Here is a 13,603-nt window from a genome sequence, read left to right as displayed (position 1 = left end):
AGATTAAGTAAAGTACACATTGAGAAACCAATAGTTTGCAGTCTTTAAAGCAACTGTTGATGCTATAAGTCAAAGTGTACCTGGATGGCAGGTTCCTTGGAGACACTGCACATGCTCCCATAAGTCAGTGCAGCTGCGAGGACATTGATTGGCACAGCTCTCCTCGTAGGTCCGCCCCCTGTCCTCACAGCGCTCACCTGAGAGACAATGAAAGTCAATCTTTCCCACTTTTCATGAAAGCAAAGCAAAGCTCACTGAAACGACCGCAGACAGTAACATGTGGGCTTTTCTGCCAGGAGTGATATGAAAGACTTGCATGGAAATAAAGTCTTTGCAATAAATGATCTGAACACAAAACACACAGGTAGAAGAAATACTTTACTTTACTACAGTGTAAATATGCTCAGTTACAAGTAAAAGTACAAACATTTAAGCATCATAATATATTAAAAGTACCAACAGTAAAATAACTCCTCATAGAGATTAGCCCATTTCAGATCATGCCATATGAGAAAATTATAATTAAAGATGCTTTAATGTGTTTATCACTTATTTAAATTACTTCATAAACTGCTATTCAGCTTAACCTACAATCATTTATAACTTCAAATGTATTAAATCTAAATCTGCATTGTAGCTAGTAATTAAGGTTGTAAAATAAATGTTAAAGGGCAAAAGGAGTAGCATACTGTCAAAATACTTTTACTTATGCAAAGTACTTGAGTAAAAGTAATTAGTTAATATCAACCAAAAGCACAATATAATTGTTTGACCCACACATTTCTTGAAGACATTTCTACTTCATTTTGGATTAACATCCTTTGTGTATGTGAGGATCTAAAACGTAAAATAAAATAAATTGTACCTGGGCAGAGTCCTGTGTTGCAGCTTTGGCTCTGGGTCTGTTGGCTCTTACAGAGGGGTCCTGGAGGAGAGGCCAGGGGCCGTCTGAAGCGCTGCCTGACTCCACCGCTGCAGGGCTCCGCACACACTGTCCAGGCGCTCCAGACACTCCACTGACACAGATCTGGAAGGGTACAATGATAATCATAACCAGCATCAACCCTTCTTAATGATAATGGCTGTAATTATCATGATGGCCGCTGTAATTGCTGTAATCACCATCCAAGACAACAAAAGCATATTGTTGTTTGTGGACTGATGCACAAGCCTATTTGAGAGAGTGAAATGTCTGAATTATTTATGAGAGATAAGATTAAGTTCCATTTATTCATAGTAAATTAAAGCAATTTATCTTCACTGAGCAGTTGTAGATATCTCGACTTTCTATGATGGAGTAAAAGACCTTCAATATTTGACATCAGAATCAAACTACGGTCCATTGGGCATGGTAGTAATTTAGAGACATTCCCATTCACATCCAAATACGAGAAGAATGGAGCGACGATAGAGTGAATTCAGGATAAATCATTCTTTGCAGACACATGCTAAATCTAATCAACCTTACAGCGACATGGAAATCTTCCTTTCTTCAAACCCCTTTTCCATTGTTGGGAAATAATGAGAATAGGGCAGTGGGGATGCACAATGCTATATTTCTCAGTGGACGCTGATAACAAGCTTTAAATCTATCGACAGATGGTAACTATTAATCTGAACTGTCAGCAATGAACTAACACATCAAACATATTCACAGGGATAACAATGGAAACCTGGAACCACACTTTTCTACAGATTCCAGATTAAAGTCTATTCTTTCTGTTTGAAATGCTCCCCAAACCATATTCTAACAGTTATATTGATCCAATTGTACTGGCCTTTTTTCTGTTACCTTATGAATAGACTACTTGTCCAATTCCACATTAAAGTTAGAAATATGACATTGAGTTCTCCAAAGCTCCATTCCCAGACATCTTCTGTACAACCTCTAAAATAATCACTAGCTCAAAAAATGTGGAAAAACAAAACATCCTACGATAAATATGTATGTGGACAACACACAGGGTTATGTAACAGTATAATCAAGTCAAAGAACAAATGAATAATTCAAGTAATTATGTCTCAGCAAGATTTAGAAAACACCTGACCATTGGTTATTTTGAATAGGCTCAAATATTGTAGTTTTGTCTCGACACATCTCTCTTAGAAGTCAATCAGCCCTCACTGAGACTCAGAGAAGTGGAATACATATGAGATTATACGTCTTTACTTTTGTCTAATGGTTCAGGGCTTTAATAAATCTCTGATCTGTTGCTACGTTCAAGATCTCTGGTTTTCTGGGACAGGAATGCTGAATATTGCTAAAGCTATGTAGAAGTCACATTACGTTTTTAAGCACCAAATACCTGAAATATAACATGACTTGAGGTCTGCTCCAACATGCATTGAAAAATAAGCTTTTCAATATTCAAGAACTGTCATTTATTAACTTCAGTTCTGAGCTTTTTTCTTTTGGTCTAAAATCTTTTTTAGATGTGTCATTTCTATTGGCTATGGCCTCTTATTCAACTTGTCTTAAAAGCCTGTTTGTTATATATATATATTTTATATTTGCCTTGCTTTGTAGTAATTGTGCATGAAAGTAATTCCTTTTCCTCTCAAGAGAAAGCCATGCTAGAGTAATTTCATTATCACCCTGGCCCACACTGTTATTATTTGTTTCTATGGAGCCATGCTTGTGTACAACCAGTTAACTGAGTTACTATCTGTAAATGGGAGCAGAGTATCAGACTGCTGCTACGTGCTGAAGTGAACTGGGGTGGAGCACAATCTTCCCATCCTTGCTCCTGGAGTAAAAGGAGCAACTGACAGCATCTCTCTACTGAGATCAAATACACACTTGGTTCTTTTGTAAACATATTTTTGTCCACCACAACAAAACCATTACCGCTACAGATTTTGGCGTCTGGACAGAGCCTCTCCTCCTCCAGCGGTCGTGGGCATTTGCTCTCCTCCTCCTCCTCTCTAGGGACCGGAAGACCTGATTCTAGGTCCAAACAGGCCCGGAAACGCCTCTGGATTGAGACAATTGTACTGCTACTTATAATTCCAGTCAGGGAGGACGAGGGCACACAGGGAGAGCAGGGAGTCCACTCTGACCACTCACTGAGGATGACTGGAAGAAGGTAAAAAAAAAAGGGAAGGGTAACAAAATGAGGGCAATATTAAACCAGGACGTTCTTTTTTCTCCAACCCACATTTAGTGCGCTTTCTTACCTTCACACTCTCTCGTGTCACACTGCAAAGCTCCATCATGGCAGAGGCTGGAGGACAGAACATCCCAAAAACAGATTATAATCATAATATGTCAAGCGTAGTCATAGATTCCAGACAAACAGGCCAGCAGGGAGAAAACAACAAGTGGATGAAAAGAAAAAGAACAGACAACTGATACAGAAATCATTAAGCCCTCTGCCAAATGTTTTAAAAAGCCAGGGTCTAACCAAGTACTAGGGCTGTGCAATTAAATCGTATTTTAATCTCGATTACGATTTTTGGCTTGCAACGATTACGAAAACATTACTTTGCTGCGTGCGCATTTGCCCCTCCCTAAAAGCCCCCTCGGCCAGGTTGTGAGTGACATTAGTTGTGGGAGTTCAGCGCGACTGAAGATGGCAGGAAAAGAGACACTCGTGAACAAGAAAGGTCAAACTAATTCCGCTGTTTGGAAATACTTTGGGTTAAAGAGTCCGACGTGGAACAAAAAAAAGTACAGTGCAGCTGGGGCGGACTGGCCATCTGTGTGTTCTGGAGAATCACAGACGGCCGGCCTGGCCCGCTTTTTTAAACGTCATCATTTCAGTTGTGCTGACAGGCGACAGAGGTCCACAGTTTCCCCCCGTTAACAGTCCACGAGCGTGCCCCCTCGACTTCATCCGCCACATCACAGTCATCAATTAAGGACTCGCTTTACAGTGCAACGGCCTACTCAACCAGCTCGCAAAGACACAAAGATATAACAGATGCCATCACATTCTACATAGCTAAAGACATGTGCCCAGTTAGCACGGTTAGCAACCAGGGGTTTAGGCAACTGGTTAACACTATGGACAAGCGTTACGGCCCGTCCACACAGCGGCGTGCGCTGACGCTTGCCGGCGGGCGTGTCTGAAACTCGACCAACAACCAATCACATGAATCTCCCGCCCCTGACACACAAGCAGCGGTTTGATTGGCTAGAGCTTGTACTGGCATATGATTCGATTGGCTGACGCCTCTGCCGAGGCGTCAAAAGTTGAACATTGCTCAACTTTTGCAGCGAGCCACGCCAGCTACGCTCCACGTCGCTTCCCACGATGCATTTCGGCTAAAAGTGACGTCACCCCATTCAAAGTGAATGGGGAAGCGTCAACGCACGCCGCTGTGTGGACGGGCCTTTTCGCGATGACTGCCTGCCCAATGTGACAAATGCCGTGGGGATGTTGAAAAATATGTGGCTTCAGCTGAATACTTTGCAGTTGAATTATACTTAAAGTTCAGGGTAATCAACTGCTAAAAAGATACTTAAAATAAAAATGTTTAAAATTCAATAAATTGATGTTTTCAAAGTCAACGAATAATCATATTTAATAATCGTGATATCAATATTGACCAAAAATAATCATGATTATGATTTTTGCCATGATCGAGGAGCCCTACCAAGTACTGCAGCCTATGGTGACCATGGCTCCCTGGGGGAGGGTGACAGGTGTGGGGGGTGGTCCGGAGGCTTGGTGCTGCAGGTGGATGCAGCCACACTCCTCTGGAGGAACACAGGTACCATTCTGCTGCAGCAGGCCCTGAAGAGAAAAGCACACAATTCACAGAAAGGAAGAACTGATGCTTTTATATTTTTGTTTAATTTGGTTTGAACATTCAGGCCAAAACAAGAACTGTTCTTTTCCCTTATATCTACAGATCCATGCTCAATCGTTATATATATATATATGTACAGACAAGGCAGTATACTGTATATATGCTACTAACCATATAGGCATTTGTCAACAATTAAATAGTCAAATAACATATTTATGTTGCAGGTATTAACTTTGAAAAAGAAACATTTCAAGCAGCTGGATCAATATTTTTCATAACAACATTATTTAAAATAAATGTATTTATGTCAAAGGAATTCCTCAAAGTGATACAAGTCCAGAGAATATGCAGCTCCTCTTGGCTTTACAGAGCTTTAGAGTGAGTTTCAGTAAATGGTTTAGTTACTGTTTTTGGTTAACCTTTTTTTAAAGAGGGTTTTGTTTGGCTCTCCTAAAATCTGTTTGAACCCGCTGTACACTACCTGCTCCGCACCAACCAGCAGACAGACAAAGTGAGAGACTACAGTAGCTAGGTAACATACAGTTGAGCATTAAGCAGCTAAAGAGCCGGACATTTCCCTCAGGACTTAAAAAAAGAGTGAATATTGGACTTACATTCATCAGGTGAAATAAACAACCCCAAATGAATGGTAATGATGCACTCTGTGTACATAATAAATGATTTCTAACAAGTTTGCCATTGTGTTACTGCAGGTAAAAGTATTTAATGACATACAGAAAAGTAATCAATGTTTGGGAAATGAATGACAGTACTTTGGTGTTTTACACCTCTGGGTATCTGCTTTTTGTTATTTCTTTCATTTATCTCCCCCCACTGCTGCTGTAGGTGCTGTGAGAGGAGTTTGTGCAGTAAACAAAGCTGGAAGCCCCAAACTGAGCAAAACCACATTACAGAAATGTCCTCATATCAAAGTAATGTATTAACGACAATATGAAGCAGTGCATATTTTACTTTCTAAACTAATGCCAGAGAAGTTTTATTCTGGTCTGGACACAAATACAGTCCAGCAGTATGCGACTATGTTTACGCATTTGAAATGATATCAATTGTATACAAGTCTCATGCTTTAGTTTGCAGATATAAAGTTTGTAATGAGTTCATTTTGAATGTGAATTCAGCTGTAATTAAAGTCTAAAAATAGACTGTTCACTGGGAAGCGTGTTTGTCAGTCTGATGTGAGAAAAAGCTTGTTTTGCATCTCACATATTTGATGAAATTGTCTTAAACTGTCTGACTCATATGTGTTTAATTATCAACAGACAAGAATGTGTCTTTACTTAAGAGTATTAACTTAAGTCTCAACTGCCATGTTTATTGTCAGGAACCAGAATCCTGAATGTAGAACAATTATTCACATTCACATAATACAAATGATCTAATTTTGTGTGAGGATGAATGATGATTTACCATAGTGTTTCCTATATAAATATGGGGAATGGGATTCTCACCTGTGGGCAGTAGCAGCCAGGTGTACACTCCCTGACTCCTGAACAGAGATCTCCACGGCCCTGCAGCACACACTGCTTCTCACAGGGAGCACCACAGGCGGAGTACTCAAATGGGGCTTCACAATCTACAAACATGAGAAAACACATCACAGTATTTAAATGAAGGAAATCAAACACACTCAACCTAATGCATGTACCAGGTCAATCACATTCTGCTGATTCCTGTGTACATTATAGATGCCAATATGCACAAAAGGAATATTCAAGTGCACCTTGAACCATGAGAGGATCACAGACAGGCCTCTTTGTTTCATATAGATATATAAACAGTTTCCATGGTTGTTAACTCACCTCCACACTGACTGAGACTGCACGTCCTGCTCTGGGTTTCAACAGGAGTGCACTGTTGCCCCCTGGTGGCCGGGGAGAGGGCTACACGGTAGCGCTGCTGCCTCTGAGACTGACAGGAGCACGGAGACCAAACACTCCACCCCGACATGGGACAGTCTGCAGTCAGAAAAAAACAAATCCATCACTCTGGTGCTAAATGCTGATTTCTTTGTGATACACTTACAATCTGTGAAGCAGCCCTTTGACTTATACTCGCTTGACCCAGAGACGGTCCCAGTACTGCTAAATTAATTAGTGTATAATAGATATATTTTGGACCAAAAATTATGTCTTCCTCTTAACAATCAATACAAAAGCTACAGTAGCTGTCTTACTGGGAACAGCTACTAAAGTACAATTTAGGCAGACCCAGAAATGAAATAAGCAACCATGATGATCCGACACAAATAGCAAAAGATGGTTTCAGATTTCAGTTCAATCTTTGCATAAATCAATTCTCCAAATAAGATATGACTTGGACTGGAAACTATTTTTTTTTTTTTTTTGACAAGCAACCCAAAATGAGTGGTTCAATCGTTCAATTGTTTGATCCCTGATTTGTATCAAAAGTACCCACAATTTCATTTTCAACCAAGCTTTTAGAAAATAATCTGGACAATTAAGCATACACAAGGTAACATTGTACACTATTACATATCAACATAAATATGAGATGGTATTAAGATAAGCCTTGCTAATATCAACGGAAAGCAGCATCTTTGAGTTTTGTGTGCACCTGGACAGGGCCGTTTGTAACACAGCTGGGTTTCCTCTCTGTTCCTCTCAGCCTCGATCTCAGAGGGACACGCTGCATCTCCTCCCTCCTCACACACACACACCCTGCGCCGCAACACCGAACCTGCGCCACAGCTCCGGGAACATGGTGACCATGGCGACCAGGGGCAAAGATCATCTGGGGACAAGGGAGTCAATATGATCAGTGCAAGTGTGAACTGTATTGCTGACATCCCTCTTCCAAGATAGTATATACAGCTAATACAATATTTATCAAAATAACTTCAAATAAATAAATTATGTGCATCTGTTTTTGGTAATGGGCACAATCTAAAGATGGCTATGAATGAATGAAATTACATAATTGTGGCATTTTGTAACAAACCCAGACAGGGAGGAGTGTGACAGTCCTGGGTTTCTCTTTCCGGCCCGCTGCAGTGAGACCCGTTGTTCCGTGGGGGGGGGTTGATGCAGGCGCGGGTGTGAACCTGGGTGCCTCGTCCACAGGTCACTGAGCAGTCAGACCACACTGACCACGGGGTCCAACCACCATCCACTGCACACAACACAAAGCACTTGGTTATTGGATAATTAGCTGAGTATAAAGTTTAACACATCTGCAGCAGTGCCCACATTTTCGCACACTGTTTACTCTTGTCTAATATAATTGCAGTGACCCACCTCTGCAGTCAATGTCTTGGCAGTAATCTCCCTCTGGGGTGCATGTGCTAGGAGGAAAAACAAATGTACAACATAATTTGAGTACTCATTTTCATTTTTTTGCAAAGCCTTTATCAGCCAAATACACTTTTCCACTATGCTTTTGTGCATCATTCTCACCATTGTTTACACTCGCCCTGCAGCCAAGTGTCTCCCACTGTAAGCTCCTGGTCGTCATGGAGACAGAGAGGCGGGCAAGGTCCGGGGTCACAGGATTTATGCTGGACTTCCTCAAACTGACAATCTGCTCCTTCGGTTTCTGGGACCAGAGACCTGACACACAACAGACACAAAAGTCTCTTTAGAAATGTTTTGAGAGGTTGGGATGAACAGGTATTTACACAGTTCGAAATGGGGGGGAGCCAGGGGGAGGGAGGGAGGGAGCTCCCCTGAAGGCCGACTTTGAGATAAATAGGGGGAGCCCAAAAGAATCGTGCATATTTGTGTCACACAGATTAGAAATGTTGAGTTTCTGTAAATAAAAGTTCTTGAAATAAATAATAGTCATTGTTCATTACAGTTTCTGAATATTTGTTTTATATTTGTGAATATTTCTGGGTGTTGCCATCTCTAGGTGGCGGCGCTGCATTCTTTACGCTACTTACGTTGCTATGGTTACGGCAGGCGATGCTGGCGCGGTATTTTATATTTTCATACTGATATTTTTTTTAACTCTGGCTTTGTAATAAAAAATATGGCAAAACGAAAACAGCCAAGCCCCGAAGCTTTTGGATTCACATCAAAGAAGCGAAGGAGTCTAAAAATGACAACGTGAACGGAACAACTTTTAGTTGGCCGGCTGTAAGCGGCGTTAGGGTCGAGTTTGACAGCTCCACACCGAGGGAGAGGCCTGCCGATGCAGCGCGCGAAGAGGCTTCAACAACGGCCACAGCCGCCGGCGCAACCTGCGCTAGCGAACATTTCCTGACGATGCCCATGACCTGCCTTTTAACTGGACACAGAACCAAAAAAAATCCACATTTGTGCACCTTTCACAAGAATGGATTCAGGGAAAAGTCAGCTGTGATCAACAGAATAACCTGCGGAAAAAGATTTATAAGCACCAAGAGCCAGGCACACGAAAAAGCGATCGAGATTTTCGGAGATGAAAAAAAAGATGTCCTACCAAACAAGGTAGGCCTATTGGCAATCAATATTGATCTAATGCAGGAAACATATACATCTTTCATGTCTGCCTATATGATTGCCAAACAAAATTATAAATAGGGCTCCCCCGAAAGCAAATGGGTAATTCGAACACTGGGTATTTATGAGTGGTTTCCCCTCACCTGTATCTGGTTCTCCGGCCCTGCCCACAGGAAACGCTGCACAATGCCCAACTGGACCAGGAGCTCCAGGTGCAGGAGGCCTGGCAGCTGTGATTGGTGCAGAAGAGCTGTCCGTCAGAGCAGCTGCAGTTGTTACAGTCCACCTGATGCACGCTGCCGGCTGCCCAGATCTGTCCCAGTGAGTCCGTACAGTCACACTGCCAGAGTTGCACACACACCCCGTCCTGCTGCAGCTGGCCTGGACACATAGTAAACAAAAGTGTACTTTGTTAATAAACATAGGTTTTTTTTAGCCTATTATTGCAGCAGCTGGTTTAGGGTCATAGTTACTAGCCCCGCATGCACTGAACTGAATATGATTGGTTCCTCATTTACCAAAATAGAAAATATTTAGAATTTTGTCATTAACCTTCACCTGTTTCAAGCCATGAAAATTGTTTCATTTTCACTGATCCCGTTTTTTGACATTTCTGCATCAAATACAATACACTTCATGTGAATGACTCCCCGTTTGCATAACAACATTTAAATACCAGAACAGCAACATAGGCAAAAAACGACTTCAAGTTCTGTCTAAAGATGATGAACATATTCTTGAAAAAAAATGTTTGATAGACCAGGGTTGAGCCAAAATTTAAAAAATAAATAAACATTAGAACTTATAGAACATTTTGTACTGTCATTTTATTGAATGTGTTTGGTTGTAAAATAACAGTATTCTCCCTGTAGAACTTTAGGTTCTGTATTTATTTTAGTGTTTGATCATACAAATCTAATAAAATAAAAATGTAAAAAACTGTTTTTCTCATCAGAACTTTAATTAAGGTATTTGAATGTAACATTTAAAGACAATGGATTTTGAAAAGAGAGGACAAATCTGTAAAATTACATTGTTTTCCTGTAAAATCTTTAAGGACAATTCCTGTATATTAATTGCACTTTATTTCAGTTAAAGGTGGGGTAGGTAAGTTTGAGAAACCGGCTTGAGATACACTTTTTGTTATATTCCATGGAATGCTCTTAACATCCTAATAGCAATGAATATCTTAAGTGATCTATCTAGGACACACACGTAAACACATACACACACACCTTTAGGGCAGCGGCAGCCGGGCTGACAGTCGGTGTTGCCCTGGCACTCGATACCCTGCTGGAGGTCTGAGCAGCGCTGTGGACACTGGTTGGCACACGACACAAACTCCTGGCCTGGCGGGCATCCTTTCTCATCTGACAAAACACAAACAGAAGGTCATGAATTTGTTCCATGACGCCACAGGCATTTTCTTTGCCTCACCAAGAATGCTATTCACAGCCTGTGGTGACTTTTGGAATACAAAGACTTGTCTCACCGCATGGTTTGGTGTTGCAGGGTTTGACCTGGTTCTTCTCTCCTTCACACTTCTTCCCCCCGTTCTTGGGCGGAGGGCTGGAGCAGGAGCGGGTGCGTATGGAGCGCCCCCCACCGCAGCGCTTATCACAGCGGGACCATGGACTCCAGCGAGACCAACCTCCATCAACTACAGCATCCACACACAAATAAACAGAATTAAATCAAGAGACATAAAATACGTTTTTTGCATGTTTTATAACAACAAATCACATACTTTAACCAAAATCATCATTCCAGTCTATCACAACGTTTCATATTTTACGTCATAGTTTCTATTGGGTATTTTTAACAATGGTGTTGATATGTGGCAACCATTTGTTGGTCATTTCAATATTTTAAGAAACGAGTGAACTAAAGTTTGAATTAACAAATAAATCAAAGCAGTATATCAACTGAATTTATTGGGGCAGAAACAGCATTATTAATAGTACAAAGTGTGTACTTTGTGCACTTAACTCAACAAATTAAGTTTGTGCACTTAACAAATGTGATTTACAAAAATGCATAATGTGTGGGACAAACCTGAGGGCAAGGACTAAATAGTGGCGCACAGATAACAAAATGTAATAGTCCAAATGTACTGTACAGTCACAGTCAGTTTTTTTCATGGATTTGCTATTTTGACTCTACATGCTGATCAGGCTGCTGACCTCTGCAGGGCTTGATGTTACAGAAGCGATGCTCCAGGTTCCCCCCCAGGATGTCTTCACACCAGGAGCCGTTGGAGCGGGGGCTGAGGAAGGTTCGGATCCTCTGCTGCTGACCCACCCCGCAGGACCGAGAACAGGAGCTCCACTCCCCCCAATCCTTCCAAGAACAGTTCCTCCCCGCACAGTCCGTCCCCTCACATACCTCGTCTCCATCTTGGAACATATCACAAAAGACATCATAGCACTTTACATGTTAGTAGGCAATATTAGAAGTAATATGTGTTGCCTCGTCTAATCAAATTGAGATGTCTTACAATAAGATATGTCCAATATGTATTTTTTTAAGGTAAAAAAAGTTGATAGGGCTCATCTAAAAAGCAATTAGATTAAATTAGCAGTTTATTAAGGTTAAATTATAGTTCTAGTTAAGGCCATAAGAATGTCTGAATCATTACAATTCATTCAAAAGCTGAATTGTTTCCCTACTCTGTTGCTTTTACACACTGTATGTACACAAGTTACACAAACTAAAATGGTGTTAACCCCCCATCTGGAATAAAACTTTAGATAAAATCCTAAAGTAAACACTCTATGCTCAGGCAAGATTTCGATAAAATACAATCCTATGTACAAATACAACTTCACAAGTATTGATCAAACGGCCTTCACGTACTGTACAGCTAGCGCTGTACTCTTATCTCTTCTGATGTCTGTGAAATCAAAAAAACTAATCTGGATCTGTGGTCTCTGAGATAAGAATGATGAATGATTACAAACAAAGCCACGCCACACAGTCCCAAAAAGCTAACTTACAGATATCACCACACTTACAGTAGTTTGTGTAGAAGTTTTACCAAGGAGAAATTGAAGATTAATACATCACATGCTCTCTCACACACTGGAATAATTAATTCTCTGTTGTCGGATGTAAGCCCTTAGTGAGGCAGCTTTCATCTTATTACAAGTGTTGCAGTATTTTTGTAAAAATGTCACTGAGCAGTTCCTAACTTAATGTTCACACAGCCACTTTATCAACAACTAGGAACTACAATGCTCTACTGTTAGATACTGGAGTACTGGAAGTTGAGATTCTATCCTAAAATAACACAGGATAACAATGTAAGTGAGCAGATGGTAAAAAAGGAAAGACTTAGCAGAGTTCAAGGAGAGAAACTGTGAGAGGTCGTACCTGAGCACTGAGGCAGGTTACAGGCCTTCTCTTGGTGAGAGCTTCCAGAGCAGGGGGGTCTGATACATCGTCTGTGACGGGTCTTCATGGCCGGGCTGAGGGCATCAGTGCAGGTCTTAGTGCAGGGACTCCATACTGACCACGGAGAGAAGCCAGCATCCTCATCTAAAGAGCAAAGAGGAGGAAACAGGATGAAAAAAAGGAAAGCATTTGAAATATTAATTGTTGATGTTGAGGGAAAATATGCTAGTATATAGGGTTGAAACAAAAAGTAACAAATCACTATAGCATGTACCATAAAGACACATACACTGCAAAGACCAGTGAGTGATGAAAGCAAGAGAAAACTCTATTTGTAGTTGCACTTTGAGTGAAGAGATCATTTACCTGGTAAAACCGGTTCTTCAGTCGGACCAACAACAACTGCAACAAGCAAAACAATCTAAATCAGTACCAGCTTTGCTTATTAAAAATCAGTATACTGTACAAACAAGCAGTTTATTGATCATGGGTACAGATGAGGGATACAGAATATCCCTTTATAATTCAATTTTCTGTATGATTTAATTGACTGACTTGACACCCTCACCTGTATTTGTTTTCCTTTATCCCGAAACACACACATTACATACAGTACCACCTCAACTATCCACTGTACCTGGGCAGTCAGGGGCCTGGCAGTAGGTGGTTTCCTGGCGTGGCCCCTGGCAGTCCCTCCCTCCGTGGGCTGGGGCAGGCTGGGTGCAGGTCTTGGAGCGGGTCTTCAGTCCCAGACCTCCACAGGACAGCGAGCAGGGGCTCCAGGGGCCCCAGGGGGACAGGCGGCCGTCAACTGGGCAATGCTCCAAGGAACAGTTCCACCTGCCATGTTCACAGCCACTACAGAACAGAGGTGGGGAGTGAGGTGAGAGTGGTTTGAAGAGTGTGACTGGGAAAGCAGCTTCACAATTAGAAAACTCACTTCTTACTTAAATTAGTATGTGCCTTAAAGGTCTCCTATCATGCAAAATGCACTT

At 41.4% G+C, this 13,603-nt stretch overlaps 1 protein-coding gene across 1 annotated transcript in view; it reads right to left on the bottom strand.

Annotated features, from left to right (window-relative positions):
* Positions 1-13,603, bottom strand: part of sspo (SCO-spondin) — a 136,312-nt gene that overhangs the window by 34,709 nt on the left and 88,000 nt on the right. The window contains exons 89-106 of the mRNA XM_034109166.2: positions 13,246-13,466; positions 12,975-13,010; positions 12,588-12,752; positions 11,399-11,611; positions 10,708-10,875; positions 10,451-10,585; positions 9,359-9,596; positions 8,190-8,342; positions 8,031-8,077; positions 7,735-7,905; positions 7,351-7,527; positions 6,576-6,731; positions 6,225-6,349; positions 4,600-4,739; positions 3,178-3,224; positions 2,849-3,076; positions 866-1,027; positions 81-197 (exon numbers count right to left, since the gene is read on the bottom strand). Coding sequence (XP_033965057.1) covers positions 81-197; positions 866-1,027; positions 2,849-3,076; positions 3,178-3,224; positions 4,600-4,739; positions 6,225-6,349; positions 6,576-6,731; positions 7,351-7,527; positions 7,735-7,905; positions 8,031-8,077; positions 8,190-8,342; positions 9,359-9,596; positions 10,451-10,585; positions 10,708-10,875; positions 11,399-11,611; positions 12,588-12,752; positions 12,975-13,010; positions 13,246-13,466 — 2,699 coding nt within the window. The remainder of the gene's footprint in view (positions 1-80; positions 198-865; positions 1,028-2,848; positions 3,077-3,177; positions 3,225-4,599; positions 4,740-6,224; positions 6,350-6,575; positions 6,732-7,350; positions 7,528-7,734; positions 7,906-8,030; positions 8,078-8,189; positions 8,343-9,358; positions 9,597-10,450; positions 10,586-10,707; positions 10,876-11,398; positions 11,612-12,587; positions 12,753-12,974; positions 13,011-13,245; positions 13,467-13,603) is intronic.

This window comes from Pseudochaenichthys georgianus, chromosome 20 (genome assembly GCF_902827115.2).
Source record: "Pseudochaenichthys georgianus chromosome 20, fPseGeo1.2, whole genome shotgun sequence".
NCBI classification, from domain to species: domain Eukaryota; kingdom Metazoa; phylum Chordata; class Actinopteri; order Perciformes; family Channichthyidae; genus Pseudochaenichthys; species Pseudochaenichthys georgianus.
This window is presented reverse-complemented; position numbering and strand designations above follow the sequence as displayed.